General features: G+C 45.9%; 1 protein-coding gene across 2 annotated transcripts in view; it reads left to right on the top strand.

Moving 5' to 3' along the window:
• GNG2 (G protein subunit gamma 2) overlaps positions 1-16,196 on the top strand; it is a 107,396-nt gene extending 91,200 nt beyond the window's left edge. For both annotated transcript variants that reach the window (XM_068252451.1, XM_068252450.1), the window contains exon 4: positions 15,411-16,196. In XM_068252451.1, the coding sequence (XP_068108552.1) occupies positions 15,411-15,539 (129 nt within the window). In that variant the 3' untranslated portion in view covers positions 15,540-16,196. The remainder of the gene's footprint in view (positions 1-15,410) is intronic.
• The last annotated feature ends 4,647 nt before the right edge of the window (positions 16,197-20,843 follow it).

Raw genomic sequence — 20,843 nt, 5'->3', positions numbered from 1 at the left:
CACTTTGTTAAAAATTAATGCGTCGGAAATCAAAATCCAGCTGAACTTTCCTCATCAGCGGATGCGACCGCGTGACTTGCGCCGCGAAATGAGGAGGCTGCTCTTCCACCCATGGAGCGATGAATAATGGAGCTGAACACTTCAAACGCGGGCAGACGGGAAGACGCAGATGTATTTGGATAATTTAGAACATCAAGACGTTCTTCCGCCATTAACCCCGCTGCATTTTTTATAAAGCCAGGGCCACCCGCCGTGCCGCTCTTAGCAGCTATTCATGTTATTAGCCGCCTGTTCTGGTGAGTTGTGTACAAAAACATTCTACATACGGTATCTATGCGTGTGTAGGTGTATGGTATATAACGAGGATCTATCTACAGTATGTACAGGGAGTGCAGAATTATTAGGCAAGTGGTATTTTTGAGGGATAATTTTAATATTGAACAACAACCATGTTCTCAATGAACCCAGAAAACTCATTAATATCAAAGCTGCGTGTAACATGAAGGGTTGGGTTCCCAGACATACGTGTGACGTGAAGGATTGGGGTCCCAGACATGCGTGTAATATGAAGGGTTGAGGTCCCAGACATACGTGTGATGTGAAGGATTGGGGTCCCAGACATGCGTGTAACATGAAGGGTTGGGGTCCCAGACATGCGTGTAATATGAAGGGTTGGGGTCCCAGACATGCGTGTAACATGAAGGGTTGGGGTCCCAGACATGCGTGTAATATGAAGGGTTGGGGTCCCAGACATACGTGTGACGTGAAGGATTGGGGTCCCAGACATGCGTGTAACGTGAAGGGTTGGGGTCCCAGACATGCGTGTAATATGAAGGGTTGGGGTCCCAGACATACGTGTGACGTGAAGGATTGGGGTCCCAGACATGCGTGTAACATGAAGGGTTGGGGTCCCAGACATGCGTGTAATATGAAGGGTTGGGGTCCCAGACATGCGTGTAACATGAAGGGTTGGGGTCCCAGACATGCGTGTAATATGAAGGGTTGGGGTCCCAGACATACGTGTGACGTGAAGGATTGGGGTCCCAGACATGCGTGTAACGTGAAGGGTTGGGGTCCCAGACATGCGTGTAATATGAAGGGTTGGGGTCCCAGACATGCGTGTAATATGAAGGGTTGGGGTCCCAAAGTAGTTTTTAGTTTGTTTTTAGTTTTAGTTATTTTAGGGGGATATCTGTGTGTGCAGGTGACTATTACTGTGCATAATTATTAGGCAACTTAACAAAAAACAAATATATACCCATTTCAATTATTTATTTTTACCAGTGAAACCAATATAACATCTCAACATGCACAAATATACATTTCTGACATTCAAAAACAAAACAAAAACAAATCGGTGACCAATAGCCACCTTTCTTTGCAAGGACACTCAAAAGCCTGCCATCCATGGATTCTGTCAGTGTTTTGATCTGTTCACCATCAACATTGCGTGCAGCAGCATCCACAGCCTCCCAGACACTGTTCAGAGAGGTGTACTGTTTTCCCTCCTTGTAAATCTCACATTTTATGATGGACCACAGGTTCTCAATGGGGTTCAGATCAGGTGAACAAGGAGGCCATGTCATTAGTTTTTCTTCTTTTATACCCTTTCTTGCCAGCCACGCTGTGGAGCACTTGGACGCGTGTGATGGAGCATTGTCCTGCATGAAAATCATGTTTTTCTTGAAGGATGCAGACTTCTTCCTGTACCACTGCTTGAAGAAGGTGTCTTCCAGAAACTGGCAGTAGGACTGGGAGTTGAGCTTGACTCCATCCTCAACCCAAAAAGGCCCCACAAGCTCATCTTTGATGATACCAGCCCAAACCAGTACTCCACCTCCACCTTGCTGGCGTCTGAGTTGGACTGGAGCTCTCTGCCCTTTACCAATCCAGCCACGGGTCCATCCATCTGGCCCATCAAGACTCACTCTCATTTCATCAGTCCATAAAACCTTAGAAAAATCAGTCTTGAGATATTTCTTGGCCCAGTCTTGACGTTTCAGCTTGTGTGTCTTGTTCAGTGGTGGTCGTCTTTCAGCCTTTCTTACCTTGGCCATGTCTCTGAGTATTGCACACCTTGTGCTTTTGGGCACTCCAGTGATGTTGCAGCTCTGAAATATGGCCAAACTGGTGGCAAGTGACATCTTGGCAGCTGCACGCTTGACTTTTCTCAGTTCATGGGCAGTTATTTTGCGCCTTGGTTTTTCCACACGCTTCTTGCGACCCTGTTGACTATTTTGAATGAAACGCTTGATTGTTCGATGATCACGCTTCAGAAGCTTTGCAATTTTAAGAGTGCTGCATCCCTCTGCAAGATATCTCACTATTTTTGACTTTTCTGAGCCTGTCAAGTACTTCTTTTGACCCATTTTGCCAAAGGAAAGGAGGTTGGCTAATAATTATGCACACCTGATATAGGGTGTTGATGTCATTAGACCACACCCCTTCTCATTACAGAGATGCACATCACCTAATATGCTTAATTGGTAGTAGGCTTTCGAGCCTATACAGCTTGGAGTAAGACAACATGCATAAAGAGGATGATGTGCTCAAAATACTCATAATTCTGCACTCCCCGTATCTATAGATATCTATCTAAACCTACTGTATTATTCAGAGAAGTACCATTTATACTGGAAATACACAATGAGGTTTTTCAGCAGGTAGATGGCTCGACAGATAATTTCCGACAGGTCCAATCTGATTTTGATTGCTTTTCTGATCGATTTTCTGATCAATTCTATACAAATCAATCAGAAAAACGATCAAAAATCAGATCGGACCTGTAGGAAATTATCTATCGAGCCATCTATCTGCCGAAATAAACTCCTGGTGTATTCCCAGTATTAGCCCTTCCTAGCACGTTACAGAAATCTCTGGTATTGTTCCGTGTGATCTGTTGAAGTGATCCTAAAGGTGCCCGTTACAATTTTTCACTAAATGCGATCTTGCGATGCGATTTGAATGATTGTAACTAATCAGAAGGCAATTATTGTTTGTTCACATTTACTGAACGGTTCTTTCTTCAAATTCTATCATAAAATCTAACTTTCGGATCGATTTTATCCTATTTAGCAGTTGACAAAAGAATCTTTTCTTATCGATTGCCTTCATAAACTGAATTTTCTATATAATTCGATTCTAAAAATTGCATAAAAAGGTCGCATTTGGTTAAAACATTGTACCGTTAACAGGCTCCCTCAAAGGGCAGTACCCACCTTGTGTTTTTTTTCTGGCGATTTTCCCGATGACTGGCAATGTTTAAGCGGGCTATTGTTTCCGTGAACTTGCGATGTAGACACGGATCCATGATCATGCGAACGTCGCTTAGCGTTGCACGGTGATAACTACTGTCTTAAAGATCCCAGATGACCTGGGCAAAGTACCGCAATTCTTTGATAAACCTGCAGTGTGTCTATTTCCTGGTTTCATGGGAGCAGACATAGGGTTAACATCCTGTGTTTACATATTAGCTGTCTGCCAAGAGCTACAGAATTTCTGTGCTGACGCAGCTGAGAGATCAAATTACACTTGTGATTACTTGTTGATGAGAGAGAAGTACACTGACGAAACTCTCTAAAAACATACCGGGTGCATTTCTCTGTTTTCCTGGTGTCCTGTGCAAGAGTCCTGATCCACTTTAAAGGGAACCCTAGGTGATAGGTATATGGAGGCTGCCATATTTATTTCCTTTTAAACAATACCAGTTGCCTGGCAGGCCTCCTGATCTTGTGTCTCTCTGATACTTTTAGGCATAAACCCTGAACAAGCATGCAGCAGATCAGGTTAGGTTTTACTGGATTAGTTACATGCTAGTTCCAGGGCTTTTACTCGGACACTACATATGCCAGAAGCTCAACAGTATTGCCAGGCAACTGGCATGGTTCACAAGGAAATGAATATGGCAGCCTCCATATCTCTCTCACCTCGGGTTCCCTGTAAGTATCCCTTCAGTAATAATAGCCAGAGGGGATCTATTGATTAAATCAGGGGTCTCAAACTCAATTTACCTGGGGGGCCGCAGGAGGCAAAGTCAGGATGAGGCTGGGCCGCATAAGGAATTTCACAATCGCGGCGCATCGCCGCCTCTGCCCGCCCCTCTCACTCTTCCTTCACAGAGAGAGGGGCGGGGAGAGGCGGCGATCCGTGTGGCGATTGACGTCAGGAGGGGCAGAGCTGAAGCTGAAAGCTCTGCCCCTTCCAGGAAATGCCGGCGGATTGCCCCCCAGGCGATTTGGGGGCTCTGCAGCCCTCGTTTAGCGGCGGGGATGCGGCGGATTACTTGGGAGCACTGAAGCGAACTATAAGGAAGCTTTTGCCGGCGAGGGCCACAAAATATTGTATCGAGGGCCGCAAATGGCCCGCGGGCCGCGAGTTTGAGGCCCCTGGATTAGAGCATCATGAAGGTGGTAAAATTGATCAGTAATTGGTCAATCATAATAGAAAGTGTATACCAGTGCTTAGAATAAAATAATTTCCTCCACAGAGTCCTCATGCAAGACTTTCCGTAGGAAGGGAGTTTCTTTTTTTTTTCGAAACCATATTTCTCAGTCGTTGCATCATGATTGTGGCCAGCTTGTGTATTGTGAAGGTCTATTTCATATAAATATGATACAACCCCTGTGGTTTCTCTCAGCCCTCCTCCTCATTCACTTGTAAGATTAAATCAAGCAATTGGCATTTTTTTGAAGTCAGAATGCTGCCAAATGGTGATAATGATCTTGACAGTCTTATGAAGGGGGAGGGGGGGGGGGGGTTATATATTCGGCAATCCATTGGGGGTGGATCTCTGATCGTTGAAAGGTCAGGACTCCCTGGTGTAGAAGAAAGGGTCTTTCTCAATGACAGAGATTATTGAAGTATAAAGAAGTAGCGTAAGGTGGGGTTCTGGAGAAGAGACACACAGCGATGCCATATTATGATGATAATTATGAGAATGATTAAGGCCTTGTTCATATTAGAGGCGGTTTTGTAAAATTTTAAGCTCGGCCGATTTTCAAAATCACCCTGAAAGCACTTGTGCAATGATTTTCTATGAGAGTTCACATCAGAGCTGTTCGTTTGCGATCTGCTTGGAAAAGCGACGCTTCGGCCATATTTCAAGCGATTTGCCTCAATGGAAGGTATAGCTTTGGCAAGCGATTGCGTGAGCTTTTTTTTAAAAAAGATACGTTGTATTTAATTTTTCTGGATCAAAAGACGGAAGCGCTCTGCAAAAGCGCTTACAAAACGAGCGAATGCGCAGAAAATCGCTGGAAAACACTTAAAAAAAAGCTCACCGCGGATGGACACGCGAGGCGAACGCAATATGAACAAGGCCTTAAGGCTGCCATACACTGGTTGATTGCCACCAGATCGACCAGCAGATAGATCCCTCTGTGATTGAATCTGCTCAAAGAGGGATCTATTGGCTGCCTTTACTGCAAACAGATTTTGAATCGATTTCACTATGAAACCGATTCACAATCTGTGGAGCTGCCGCTGCCCCCCACACCGTATACATTACCTGATCCAGCCAGTGCGAGTCCCCCTGTTTCCGCTGTCTTCTTCTCCGCACTCAGCTCCGGCTTCACTTTACTTCCTGCCGGTGAAGTTTAAACAGTAGAGGACGCAGGAAGTAAGTGAAGCCAGCCGGAGCCCAGCACAGAGAAGGGACAGCGGGAACACGCGCCGGTGGAGCAGGTAATGTATTGCGTCGGACATTCGAACGCCGCCATTGACGCACTCCCGACCCGCCAGCGATCGAGCAAAATCTTTCGCATGGACAGATCGACGGGAATGATCGATTTCAGACGGAAATCAGTAGATCGGTCAGCGTTTGCGCGACGATTTTACAGCAGATTCGATCACGGTGATCGAATCTGCTGTATATCGGCGGGAAAATCGTTAAGTGAATGGGCCCCTTAAGGGTGATAAATGCTGCATTGATGAACTACCATAGCAAGCTCTTAAAAATCTTGCTACCCCAATTCATATAACAGCAGCAGCAGAACACAATCCTCAATATCCTTTCTGGGGGAACACCACAGGCAGAGCTGCATTCATGAGGTCTGTGTATAGTGAGTCTGAAGTGAAAATAATTCATTCTATGTGTAGTACCAATGGCAAATACAACTGCAGAAATGAAGGGTCCATACACTGATCGATTTTAGCCATCGATCGTTCTATAGAATCGATCGATCAGAAATCGGTTCTTTGAAATCTATCAATCGATTCATTTGTGGCCGATTTCTATGGATTTGATCTATCTGACAGGATGGAAGATCTGGGTCGATCTGTTGCTGGCAGCAGATGGATGGCCCGTAGAGTTGCATTGGATCTAATGGTGCAATAATGCATTTACATAGATTTCCAATACATTTCATTCTGAAATCTATTGGAACTCTGTTCCTAGTGTGTGGCGCACATCAGATAGATTCTTGACAGATTGGACTTGACAGACATCTGCCAGAAATCTATCTGATGGTCGCATCTGCTGCAAATCTATAAGTGTATGGCGAACTTAAGTCTCACCTATTTATTTTCAGTTTAAAGTGAACCCGAAGTAAGAGAGACATTGAGGCAGCCATATTTATTTCTGTTTAAGCAATACCAGTTACCTGGCTGCTCTGCTAATCCTCTGCCTCTAATACTATTAGCCATAGCCCCTGAACAAGCATGCAGCAGATGAGATGTTTCTGACATTGTCAGATCTGACAAGATAAGCCGCATGCTTGTTTCTGGTGTGATTCAGACACTACTGCAGCCAAATAGATCAGCAGGGGTTCAGTTTAATGGCTTATTCTTATGATTGCATCAGAATGTCACTGCTGCTGTTTTGAAACCACACTCTGCCTTAAAGTGAACCCCAGTCAGTGGCAAAGCTGTAAAAAAAAAAAGCATACTAACTGATTCAGGGGGCCAGCCGTATCAGGTAGAGCTGCTTACTGTCGCTCCTATGCCATTCAAAGGATACCTAAAACTTTAATAAATCAACAAATGAACACCTTGTGTGTATGTGTGGAGGTGTGCATAGGTATAGCGCATTTCCTGTGGCCCAGCATCTGCCTCGGTTTCCCCGCTATCGCTTCAGTTGTATGGGTCCTGGTCGGCACCCTTTAACCCAGACATACTACAATGCGCATGCACAGTATATCCGGAGAGCACCCGGGGTACACAGTGAGTGGGGTCACAAGGTGCCCAAGCAGACATACTACAATGCGCATGCACAGTATATCCGGAGAGCACCTGGGGTACACAGTGAGTGGGGTCACAAGGTGCCCAAGCAGACATACTACAATGCGCATGCACAGTATATCCGGAGAGCACCCGGGGTACACAGTGAGTGGGGTCACAAGGTGCCCAAGCAGACATACTACAATGCGCATGCACAGTATATCCGGAGAGCACCCGGGGTACACAGTGAGTGGGGTCACAAGGTGCCCAAGCAGACATACTACAATGCGCATGCACAGTATATCCGGAGAGCACCCGGGGTACACAGTGAGTGGGGTCACAAGGTGCCCAAGCAGACATACTACAATGCGCATGCACAGTATATCCGGAGAGCACCTGGGGTACACAGTGAGTGGGGTCACAAGGTGCCCAAGCAGACATACTACAATGCGCATGCACAGTATGTCCGTAGAGCAACTGGGGTACACAGTGAGTGGGGTCACAAGGTGCCCAAGCAGACATACTACAATGCGCATGCACAGTATATCCGGAGAGCACCCGGGGTACACAGTGAGTGGGGTCACAAGGTGCCCAAGCAGACATACTACAATGCGCATGCACAGTATATCCGGAGAGCACCCGGGGTACACAGTGAGTGGGGTCACAAGGTGCCCAAGCAGACATACTACAATGCGCATGCACAGTATATCCGGAGAGCACCCGGGGTACACAGTGAGTGGGGTCACAAGGTGCCCAAGCAGACATACTACAATGCGCATGCACAGTATATCCGGAGAGCACCCGGGGTACACAGTGAGTGGGGTCACAAGGTGCCCAAGCAGACATACTACAATGCGCATGCACAGTATATCCGGAGAGCACCCCGGGTACACAGTGAGTGGGGTCACAAGGTGCCCAAGCAGACATACTACAATGCGCATGCACAGTATATCCGGAGAGCACCCGGGGTACACAGTGAGTGGGGTCACAAGGTGCCCAAGCAGACATACTACAATGCGCATGCACAGTATATCCGGAGAGCACCCGGGGTACACAGTGAGTGGGGTCACAAGGTGCCCAAGCAGACATACTACAATGCGCATGCACAGTATATCCGGAGAGCACCTGGGGTACACAGTGAGTGGGGTCACAAGGTGCCCAAGCAGACATACTACAATGCGCATGCACAGTATATCCGGAGAGCACCCGGGGTACACAGTGAGTGGGGTCACAAGGTGCCCAAGCAGACATACTACAATGCGCATGCACAGTATATCCGGAGAGCACCTGGGGTACACAGTGAGTGGGGTCACAAGGTGCCCAAGCAGACATACTACAATGCGCATGCACAGTATATCCGGAGAGCACCCGGGGTACACAGTGAGTGGGGTCACAAGGTGCCCAAGCAGACATACTACAATGCGCATGCACAGTATATCCGGAGAGCACCCGGGGTACACAGTGAGTGGGGTCACAAGGTGCCCAAGCAGACATACTACAATGCGCATGCACAGTATATCCGGAGAGCACCCGGGGTACACAGTGAGTGGGGTCACAAGGTGCCCAAGCAGACATACTACAATGCGCATGCACAGTATATCCGGAGAGCACCCGGGGTACACAGTGAGAGGGGTCACAAGGTGCCCAAGCAGACATATTGCTCATGCGCAGCGTAGTATGTGTGACATCACTTCTGCCCTTTTCTTTCCTTTTTTTTTTTTTTTACCCAGCTCAGCGTTAATGGTACTGCTTATTTATAATATTTATTTCCCATTAAACAATACCAGTTGCCTGGCAGCCCTGCTGATCTCTTTGGCTGCAGTAATGTCTGAATCACACACCTGAAGCAAGCATGCAGCTAATCCAATCAGACCCTAAACAAGCGTGCCGATCAGATGTTTAAAGTGAACCCGAGGTAAAAATAAACTGATGAGATAAACAATTATATTTATCCTCCCACTCCTAAAAATGACTTTGTAAGACATCCCAGGATTTTATTTTATATTTAAACATTTAGAAAGTAGATTGAATGTTTTGTTGTCTCTGCTCAGTTGCAGTCTATTAAGTGTCCCTAAGTGAAAATACATGAACTATATTGACCCTTTCTCTCTCCATCTGCTCTCAGAAATATGTAGAAAATGTATTTAGTTACAAAAAACTTTTATGGCTGTAATTTGCTTATCAGTGATGTTTACTATATTCCTGACAAGGTTCTGACAAGGCAGAAGCTGTCATTTCCAGCCTTAAAAATTAACTATTTCAGGCAGCAAAATAAAACAAGTAAAACTCCCTGGTTATTAATATGTTTAGTACAGTACATACACATGTTTATCTCATCATGTCACATGTCACCTCGGGTACACTTTAAAGGGGAACTGAAGAGAGAGGTATATGGAGGCTGTCATGTTTATTTCCTTTTAGACAACACCAGTTGCCTGGCAGCCCTGCTGATCCTCTGCCTCTAAAGGTGGCCACTAACGATCCAATCTTTTTCAACCAATTTTACCAAATCTATGTAGTAGAAGGGTAAACTGAGTAAATATATTGAATGGAAAATTTAGGCAGTTACCTTATATTACATAGAAATGGTAAGATTGGATGAAAAAGATTGTATCATTAGTGGCCAGCTTAATACTATTAGCCATAGCCCCTGAACAAGTATGCAGCAGATCAGGTGTTTCAGTGGTTCAGACTTAGAAGTCTGATCTGACAAGACTAGCAGCATGCTTGTTTCTGGTTTTCATCAGATACTACTCCAGAGAAATAGACCAGCAGGGCTGCCAGGCAACTGGTATTGATTAAAAGGAAATAAACATGACAGCCTCCATATACCTCTCTCTTCAGTTCCCCTTTAAGGATTAGAGGCAGAGGATCAGCAGGCCAGCCAGGCAATGTGCATTATTTAAAAGGAAATAACTATGGCAGCCTCCATGTCCCCCTCACCTTGGGTTCCCTTTTAAATTGATGAAGATTATTCCCATGTGGCCCTGGTGCCGCCTTTCCTCCAAACATAACCTTTACATATTTTAATGCATTCAATCATTCAGAGCACATGATTTGCCCGAGCACGCCGTGCTATAGGCTTAACCCCCTCGGCGTTATGATTTTAGGGTCTGAAAGCTGTGCAATTTAATTGCACCCTTTCAGACCCTAAAACCTGGAAAAAATAATGCTGCCAGAGAGATCTGCACAGCCCCAGCAATCACTCAACTCCCTGGGCTCTAGTGCTGCAGTTTTCCCTCCATCCTCCGGGTGGCGCTGTAACTCTATAGTGAGATTGCCAGCTGTCATCATGATGACATCTGGCGATCTCACCCGGAGGAAGCAGAGCCTCGGAGGAGCTTAAGAATAATGGCGGGAGGAGGTATGTAGAAACGCCCGCTGTGCAATATACTCTGCACACAGCCTCTGGCAGCTACCCCGAGCAGAGGTCGGGATTATCGCTCTGAGCTGCGGTTTTCCGCCCCGACCCTAGCTCGGGATTACCACCAAGGAGGATAAAGGGTACCACAACTGAAATAAATGAAAGGTGTGGTGGCTAGGGAGGGAAAATGAGATACTCACCAACTCTCTTGTTCCATTCCCCGTTGTCAGCCGCCGGTCTTCTCCATTAGATGCCGGTGTCCGGGCGACTCTCCTGACCTCTAACCCAGACATACTGCGCCGCCCATGCGCACTCTGTCCATTGTTCACCACTTCTGCTGGCACATAATTTTGGCAGAAGCAAGTTCACTCCCCTGGCTCCTCCTTCCGTGGAGTGCAAGACGCTATGAAGAAGGAGCAAGGGGCGAGTACTTGCTTCTGCCGAAATTACGCGCCAGCAGAAGTGGTGAAGAGTGGACATTCTGCGCATGGGCGGCACAGTATGTCCAGGTTAGAAGTCAGGAAGGGAATGAAGAAATAGTTTGGGCCCCCTTACAACTCTAGGCCCCCCTGCGGTTGCAGTGCCTGGCCCCCTGTAGTCACCTCTTGGTCTAACCTACAATGATATTAAGAAAATGTAATACAATTACATTTACCAACTTTTTTTTAGGTTCAGGTCTGCTTTAATACAGGCAATACATACATCAATCTTTTAATTGAGTCAGTTAGGCTGGTTTGAAAAAAAAATGTGTGGTAGATGGACAGACAACGCGTGCGGCCGTGCGGAAGTGATCATCTGAAAGCGCCCAAGTCATCTGCCCGGCGTCTGCGCGCATGGCAATGGCTGCAGCTCTTCCCCTGCACACTAAGCACCTGATTTTTCAGATCGGACCTGTCTGAAATTATCGATTTGGCCCGTCTATCTCACAGGAAATTGCATTGTGTAAACCAGGCTTTAGGTAGGATAGATACTTTAACTACTTTATTCACCACTACAGTATATCTACGTCCTCTATGACTTCATCTAAGCCACGAGTCAGTAGATATACGTCTTGTAGCAGAAGCAGTGCTGTGCAGGATTGGGCATTGCTCCTGGGCACATTTCTGGCACTATCTGATGCAGCACTAAATGGTGAATGGGAATATATGTTTCCTGAGCTAATGAGATTGAGTTTTACCATTAAAAATACTTTTATTTTCTCAGTTCATAGTGAAAAATACACTCTGTAGCATTATTTCAGAATCAAATATCTTCCCCACAAATTGTGACAGGAACATAATCTACGTTTTGTGATAAGCAGTAAGAATAGCCAAACAAAATTTGAGTTTTTTATCTACAGTAGCACTTTTTATTTTTAAACTGGAATTGGTAAAACTGAGAAATAATGTGTTTTTCTATTTCTTTCCTTGTTTTCCCATTAAAATTCATAGAAAACAAAATTGTTTGAGGGATAAAATGCCATACAATGAAAGCCTAGTTTGTCTTGGAAAAAAAAACAATATATATTTCATTTCTGTATGATAAGTAGGGATAAAGTTATTTCTGATTAAATAAGGACATAGCTAAAATGTCAAAACTGCTCTGGTCCATAAGTGAGAAACAAGGTCTGGATGCCAAGTGGTTAAAGGTGGCCATACATTAGGCGGCTGATCGACCATCCAATTTTATTATTATAATCGAATTGGATGACAATCTGTGCCGCCAAGTGCATGTCTGACCGACAATGCGAGCAATTACGGGCTGAAAATTGTATTCTCGATCGCGCATGCTGCAAGATGTTGCTCGATCGGGTGTGCGGCGGTAACAGCGTGCAATTTCCTGACGATCGACGAAAAACCCCGACGCTGTCTCCTGTAATGTAAATGTCTTCCCGGTGCCCTGCGTAAAGTATACATTATCTGTCCGCGACCTGCGCTTGTCCCCCGCTGCTCCGGGGTGCATCCCCCCTCTCCATACACGCACGCCCCACGCGGTTTCCTAGTTAGGGCGCTTGTGACGTCACACACACACGCTCTTCCTAGGAAATCACACGGGGCGTCTGTGTATGCAGGAGGAATCCCGGAACCCAGCAGAGGCCGCGGACAGGTAATGTATCACTTGCATTGGGAACCCGGGTGACATTTACATTGGCGGGGGGGGGAGGGCACATTGGCGAGGCGGCGCACAAGTCTGATTCCAGATCAATTTCAGCATGAACATGATAGGGAATCGGCCTGTGGTGTGTGGGCAGCCGACAGATCTCTCTCTGATCAGATTCAATTGGAGAGAGATCAGTCTCTTGGTCGAATCTGCCTATCATGTATGGCAACCTTAAAGGATACCCAAAGTGACATGTGACATGATGAGATAGACATGTGCATGTACAGTGCCTAGCACACAAATAACTAGGCTGTGTTCCTTTTTTCTTTCTCTGCCTGAAAGAGTTAAATATCAGGTATGTAAGTGGCTGACTCAGTCCTGACTCAGACAGGAAGGGACTACAGTGTGACCCTCACTGATAAGAAATTCCCCTTTTTATCTCTTTCCTGCTCTCAGAAGCAATTTTCTGCTAGGAAAGTGTTTTATAGTTGGAATTTCTTATCAGTGAGGGTCACACTGTAGTCACTTCCTGTCTGAGTCAGGACTGAGTCAGCCACTTACATACCTGATATTTAACTCTTTCAGGCAGAGAAAGAAAAACGGAACACAGCCTAGTTATTTGTGTGCTAGGCACTGTACATACACATGTCTATCTCATCATGTCCCATGTCACCTCGAGTATCCTTTAATAAATAGGGAATTATCCTCCCCATTACAGGAAGACCTCCTGCTCCATTTCCTGCCAGCAGCCAAAGTGCAGCATTTCTGCAGGAATTGCATGTGGCTCTGTGTTATGTTTAGAGACAGAGCAGATTCTGGAGACTGTCCCTCTGCCGGGGAGCGGTCATGCATGGAAGACGAGAAAACATGATTTATTCAATCGCTGAGAGTTCTGTGCAATCAGACATTCCCATCTCTGCTGCCTCCCTGTCCCAGTGGCACAGGCTGCGAGTCCCGGATCTGCCAAATTATACATGTCTTGCTGTGCGGGCGGCAGAACTCGCGTCCCTGTACCATGTGACAGGATGGTCCCAATCACAGAATGGCAAAGATGAAATCACGCATGTGAGACTTAAAGAGAACCCGAGGTGGGTTTGAAGAATATTATCTGCATACAGAAGCTGGATCTGCCTATACAGCCCAGCCTCTGTTGCTATCCCAAACCCCCCTAAGGTCCCCCTGCACTCTACAATCCCTCATAAATCACAGCCACGCTGCTGACAAACAGCTTGTCAGAGCTGGCTGTGTTTATCTCTATAGTGCCAGTCTGCTGCTCTCCCCGCCTCCTGCAGAACTCCGGTCCCCGCCTGCATCCCTTCCCTCCCTGCTGATTGGAGGGAAGGGACGGGGGCAGGGACCGGAGCTATGCAGGAGGCGGGGGAGCAGCTGAGACTGACACTACAGATGTAAACACAGCCTCACAGCACGGCTGTGATTTATGAGGGATTGCAGAGTGCAGGGGGACCTTAGTGGGGTTTGGGATAGCAACAGAGGCTGGGCTGTATAGGCAGATCCAGCCTCTGTATGCAGATAACATTCTTTAAACACACCTCGGGTTCTCTTTAAAGGACATCTAAGTCAGAGGGATATGGAGGCTGCCCTATTTCCTTTTAAACAATGCGCATTGCCTGGCTGTGCTGCTGATTCTCTCCCTCTAATAGTTTTATCCACAGCCCCTGAACAAGCATGCAGCAGATCAGGTGCTGTGACTGAAGTGTGACTGCACTTGCTGCATGCTTGTTTCAGGTGTGTGATTCAGACACTACTGATGCATGAAAGATCAGCAGGGCAGCCAGGCAATGTTCATTGTTTTAAAGGAAATGATATGGCAGCCTCCATATACCTCTCCCTTCAGGTGGGGGATAGCTGGGGGGTATAGTTACTTTTAGTCTTTTTTTTTTTTTTCTTCAATACTACCAATCAGGCTGTAGCTTTCATTTTCCAGCCGCACATTCTGATTGGTTAGACTTGAGATGTACCTCCAGACACAGAAATGGGACGTTCCCAGATCTCCATGTATCCAGCCAAGCTATTATCATTAGAATGGAGTTTCCTTATATCCTGTCCAAAAGAAGGAATATTACCAAGACATCCGTTAGTATAATGCCTGACCTGCTCCACAGCTGGTGAGACTAACCAAACAGAGCTTAGTGAATTGAAGCATATTTTTAGGCACATTACTTTTAAAAGAGACACTGAAGCAAAAAAAAAAAAAAAAAATATTATGATTTGTATGTATAATACAGCTAAGGAATTAAACATTAGGAGCAGAGACATAAGACAAATATTGTTTCCAGTACAGGAAGAGTTAAGAAACTCCAGTTATCTGTGCAAAAGAGCCATTGAGCTCCACCACTTTCATGGCCGCAGAGAGCTCTGTCTTCTGAAGCTTATTATCTCAACCGCCAGTCATTGTATTTTCTTTTTCTCTGCAGAGGACAGGTCAAAAGTTCATTGGCCTGCTCTGTAAAATCATTTAGCATGCTGAGTAGTTGGTAAACTGCAAATATTAGAGAATGATGCAATGTTATAAGAAAAATAAAAATAAAATTTGAGAATATTTTCTTCGCTACTAATGTTCTCGTAATTATTCGTACTACACAACCAATAGATTATATCATATTTTTTTTCACTTCAGTGTCTCACTGACTTCTGCTGTATGTGGGAAATCTTAGTGAATTTGGAAAAAAAATAGTGTAAAATACTGAATGTGGTATCCTACCGACCTAAATTATTATAAATTCACTAACTGCCCTTCGTTACACACACACAATTCCAACGTGTAACTCCCATCATTTCTCTTTCTGTAAAGGTATCGAAGGCAGCAGCGGACTTGATGGCGTACTGCGAAGCCCACTCCAAGGAGGACCCCCTACTGACCCCAGTGCCTGCTTCCGAAAACCCATTTAGAGAGAAAAAGTTTTTCTGCGCCATCCTGTGAGTTGGGAGCCGCCTTTGGCGCCGTCCGCCTTTCCACAAGCCGATTCTGGAATTTTTAACATCAAGGACTATTTTTACAGTCTGCAGAAACACGACAGAAACCAGCTGATAGTCAGAGGTGCAATCCGGGGTGCTCGTGTATAGATAAAAACATGGCATCTGTTCGGGGCAAGACAACGTTAACGTTTTTGCACCAAGAATTGTCTTTTTCCAGGTTGTAGACAAAAAAAATGTAAAGTATAAAACTGTGTGTCACTTTTCTGTTAAAATCCTGTTTTCTATAGGATTTCTTTTTATTATTTTTTTTTTATTCCCATTATTTCAATGGCAGGAAAAAAAAGTATCCCCCCCCTTCCCAATACTGATATTCTACAATGTATAGTGTGATTATATATACATATGTTTTGTTGTTGTTGCTTTCTTCCTAATATTTTAATTTAAATTGAATTTGCCATTACTAGCTGCAGGAAAACCCCACACATTTTACAGCAGTGTTTACATGTAATATTTTGATATTGTGTGTTGTTCTAGTAGCACAGCGATGGTTTTCACAATTGGGATGGTTCGAAACATCAGAATCCGATATAAAATGTCACTCTGCGTTTTGGGGGGTTTGTTAAAGTTCTGACTCACTATTTAATAAAAATAAAATAATATTGCTATTTTGTGTTCTTAAGGAGGGGGGGGTTTCTGACCATTATCTTTAATATGTTTAATGTAGTTACTGATTCTAAAAAAATACATTGGGTCAGATTCACAAAGCGGTGCAAACTTTTTCGCGGACTTTTGCGCGCGCAATTTGCCGTGATTCGCGCGAATCGCGGCAAATTGCGCGCGCAAAAGTCCGCTAAAAAGTTTGCACCGCTTTGTGAATCAGGCCCATTGTCTTGTGCTATCATTTTTTTTAATATATTTTTTTATGACACTTTCAGAGTGTCAGTGAAAAAAACAAAAACAGAACACTTTCCATTGAGTTCCTGGTGGAATAAGCTGTAAGGGCTGGAACCCACAGGAGCGCTTTTGGCAGCGTTTTGGCAGCGCTGCGATACGCTAGCAGTTTGCCACAACGCTGGGCTAATGTTAATGGATGGGGCAACTTCCACAGGAGCGTTTGCGTTTCTCAGAAACGCAAACGCAGGACCTGCAGCATTTTGGGAGCGTTAGCGCTTCAATGTAAAGTATTGAAACGCTAGCAGAAACGCTCAGCAAAACCTAAACTGAGCGGTTTTGCTAGCGTTTTGCGGTTCAGCACACTGTAACAAAATGAAAAATAATTAACAGGACCAATCAGGATAAAAACGCAAAACGCAAAACGCTACGCACCCGCTGGGCAAAAAAATACAATGTTGCAAAACACAACCAAAAAACGCGCATGAATCCGCTTGCAAACCGCTCAGACAAAACGCTAGCGGTTGCGTTTTGCGTTTGCGGTTTTCAGTGGGTTCCAGGCCTAAAGGAATGTTGCCCAGACTATGGCCCAGTGCACACCGAGCGGTTTTAGCAGCGATCCGTCAACCGCATCCGCTTGTGAAAATGCTTGGCTAATGTATTTCATTGGGATGGTGCACACCGGCGGTTTGAGGTTTTTAGCAAACGTGCCTCCTGCTGCACTTTTGCGGTTTGCAGAAGCGTTTCTGTCTCAATGTAAAGTATAGGAAAGATGCAAACTGCTCTGGAAAACTCTAGATCAGAGCGGTTTTCCAGGAGTTTTTGTTACAGAAGCTGTTCCGTAACAGCTTTACTGTAACCATATATGTAATCTACTACACAAAAACGCTCCCAAAAACCGCTAGGCATGTGTATAAATTCTCTCTAAACATGCCTAGAATCGCTCTGAAATCTGCTCCCAAAACCTCCAGCGTTTTGAGCATCTGCTAGCAGTTTTGGTGTGCACTGGGCCTATAAGGATGCGGGGGAAGGTCGTTTGAAAGGGGGGCGGTGATTCTGTTGTAGAGGCAATACTGGAAAAGAGAAGGAACAAGTAAACATTGCTGGGCTTTTCATCAGGTCTTGTACATTTTTATCTAGATTTTAAAGAGACCCTGTATATAAACAAAAAACATTCCCTGGGGGGTGCTCACCTCGGAAGGGAGAAGCCTCAGGGCCCCACTGAGGCTTCCTCCTCCCCTGTAGCTGCAGGCAGTCCAGCGCTGGCTCCCCCGAAGTGTCCCGGAATCCTCCTCTGACAAGCGCTCATTTATTTACCTTCCCTGGCTCCAGCAGAGGGCGCTGTTGCAGCTCTCAGCATGGAGATAGGTGGAAATTGTCAACCTCTGTCGGGTCCGCGCTACTACGCAGGTGCAGGAGACTTGCAGGAGACTTGCACCTGCGCAGTAGAGCGGCCCGACAGCGATCATCTATTTCCGCCTATCTCCGAGCGGAGAGCCGATACTGCGCCTGCGCTGGAGCCGGGAAGGTAAATATTTACATCCCCGCTGTTCGGAGGGGCACAGCGAGACCGCCGTGGGACACAGGAGGACGGGGGAAGCCTCGATAGGATCCGGAGGTTTCCCCCACCCGAGGTGAGGACCCCCCAGGGGAATTTTTTTTAGTTACAGGTTTTCTTTAAAGTTAAACTGATTTTGTCGGTGTAGTAAACCCTTCAATCGTGCTCTGCATATTGCCAGAAATAGGGGCACCAAATGATTATAATTTGCTTCCATTAATTAGGCACTTGTGCACGGAGGGGAGCCCGGCTGCAAGCAGTCTTTGACTTTAACCCATTAGTTGCTTCAATAGTTATCTTAGTTACATAGTTACATAGTTATTTTGGTTGAAAAAAGACATACGTCCATCGAGTTCAACCAGTATAAAGTACAACACCAGCCTGCTCCCTCACATATCCCTGTTGATCCAGAGGAAGGCGAAAAAACCCTTACATCTTGTGTGAGATAAGTGCACTGCTCAGTCAGCAGAGCTCGTTGTGCTGTAAATTCTTGAAATGCTTTCATCTCTCTCTACTGGCAGAAACTATGAAAACTGAAAGCAGAAGTCCTCTATTATTGTCTCACACTGCCCCCTAGTGACAAGTGGCCGTAAATACACAGAACAGCTGTCCTAATTAGAAGCATGGAAATGCAACAAAGCTGAAATAAAAAATGTGATAAAATGAATCGGCTTGGAGCCCTTGCAAGCCTCTAAATTGAATGCTAAGGTGTTAATGTTGCCGTTTGTTTAGAGGGTTGTAGGGCAGTGCAGGAGGGGTGCAGGAAGACAGGGGAGGCCCTTGGACTATCCATAGGCTTCTCCCTACTGAGGCAAGTTTCTAACTTTTTTTTTCAGGTACCCTTTTTTTTTCAGGTACCCTTCAATGAACCCCCCAACCCACCCCTCAGTAGCTGCCCCCCCCATACCTGCCCCGCCCCCACAGTAGCTGCCCCCCCATACCTGCCCCGCCTCCACATTAGCTGCCTGGATTTCTCTGAACGTACTGTTGTTGCCATTGTGCTGAGTTTTGTACAATTTGGTCTTTTGGGGAAGGTGACAGAATCATAGAGGTAAAATTTCGATTACAGCATGGGGCATGTCTGTCTCTCAAGCCCTCTGCTTCAAAATGTTTACTTCTTCCTGCCTTCTTCAGCATTGCACTGAGATGTGACAGGTCCTCTTTGGAAAGTTTGCTGCTAAACAGCCTTAAGCTGGCCATACACTGGCCCGATTTGCGGGCATTTCGACAGCAGATTCGATCACTGGGATCGAATCCGCTGCCAATCGTTCAAGCTACACGCCGAATTTCGATCCATTTCGTCCGATCCCGTCGATCGTGCCGTGCGGAAAATAACCGTCGAACGCCCGCGGGTAAAGAGCGCATCGCTAGCGGCGTTCGAGTACCCGACGACCGACGCAATAGAGCGGCAATACATTACCTGCTCCGCCGGCGCGAGTCCTCCCGGTCACTGCTGCTCCGTCTCCGCTCTGGTCTCCGGCATGCCTTCACTAATTCCTGCCCGGCAGGAGGTTTAAACAGTAGAGGGCGCTCTACTGTTTAAACTTCCTGCCGGGCAGGAAGAAGTGAAGCACGCCGGAGACCAGACCAGAGCGGAGAAGAAGAGCGGAGACGAGCGGGGGCAGTCGCGCCGGCGGAGCAGGTAATGTATGCGGGATGGGGGGAAGCGGCGGCAGCACCACCACCACAGATTGTGAACGGTTTCAGGCTGAAATCGATTCACAATCTGTTTGCAGTAAAGGCAGCCATACAATCCCTCTCTGATCAGATTCAATCAGAGAGGGATCTATCTGTTGGTCTAATCTGATGGCAAATCGACCAGTGTATGGCCACCTTTAGCCATTCTGCCTCTCTCCAGCTGCAGGAAGCACCCTAACCTGCTGTACACTGTAAGGCGACCCTTTACTAACAGTGCCGACCCCGCTGGTCTCTCCTCGCTATCGTGCTGTCTATTGCCTCTTATTGTCCGTATATCACTGTGCGGCTTAGACATGGACCAATGAGAGGCTTAGACATGGACCAATGAGACGTAGCAGCCGCTGCACCTGATTGGTCCATTTCCAAGCTGCATACATTTAAATATAATTAGAATGACTGCTGGATCAACTCTATTATTAGCATCTAATGGACCATCCCTCATTCTGACCACAAGAAAAGGAACTCTTCTGAACCATCTGACAGGTTTGCTTTGTGGAGAGTAATGCTTACAGTTACGGTTTTCCATTGGTCTTGGTTTGACCTTTTCATGTTTACACTCAGTTTATTTTATTGTTTTTCTCTGTGTGTCCCCCGCAGGCCAATGTTATGTTTTTCTTATGTTTTTTTTTTCTTCTAACATTAACTGAGAGTCACCTTTGTGCAATTTAGCTCAGGGTAACTTGTTAAAGCATACCCGAGGTGACATGATGAGATAGACCTGTGTATGTACAGTGCCAAGCACACACATAACTAGGCTGTGTTCCTTTTTTTCTTTCTCTGCCTGAAAGAGTTAAACATCAGGTATGTAAGTGGCTGACTCAGCCCTGACTCACACAGGAAGTGACTACAGTGTGACCCTCCCTGATCAGAAATTCCCCTTTTTTATCTCTTTCTTGCTCTCAGAAGCCATTTTCTGCTAGGAAAGTGTTATATAGTTGGAATTTCTTATCAGTGAGGATCACACTGTAGTCACTTCCTGTCTGAGTCAGGACTGAGTCAGCCACTTACATACCTGATGTTTAACTCTTTCAGGCAGAGAAAGAAAAACAGGGACACAGCATAGTTATGTGTGCTAGGCACTGTACATACACATGTCTATCTCAGGTCACATGTCACTTCGGGTGTCTTTTAATCTCCTCAAGTCAGTACTAAAGAGGACCT

Source organism: Hyperolius riggenbachi, chromosome 9 (assembly GCF_040937935.1).
Source record: "Hyperolius riggenbachi isolate aHypRig1 chromosome 9, aHypRig1.pri, whole genome shotgun sequence".
NCBI lineage: Eukaryota > Metazoa > Chordata > Amphibia > Anura > Hyperoliidae > Hyperolius > Hyperolius riggenbachi.
The sequence above is the reverse complement of the archived record's forward strand: the minus strand, read 5'-3'. Positions and strand labels throughout refer to the sequence as shown.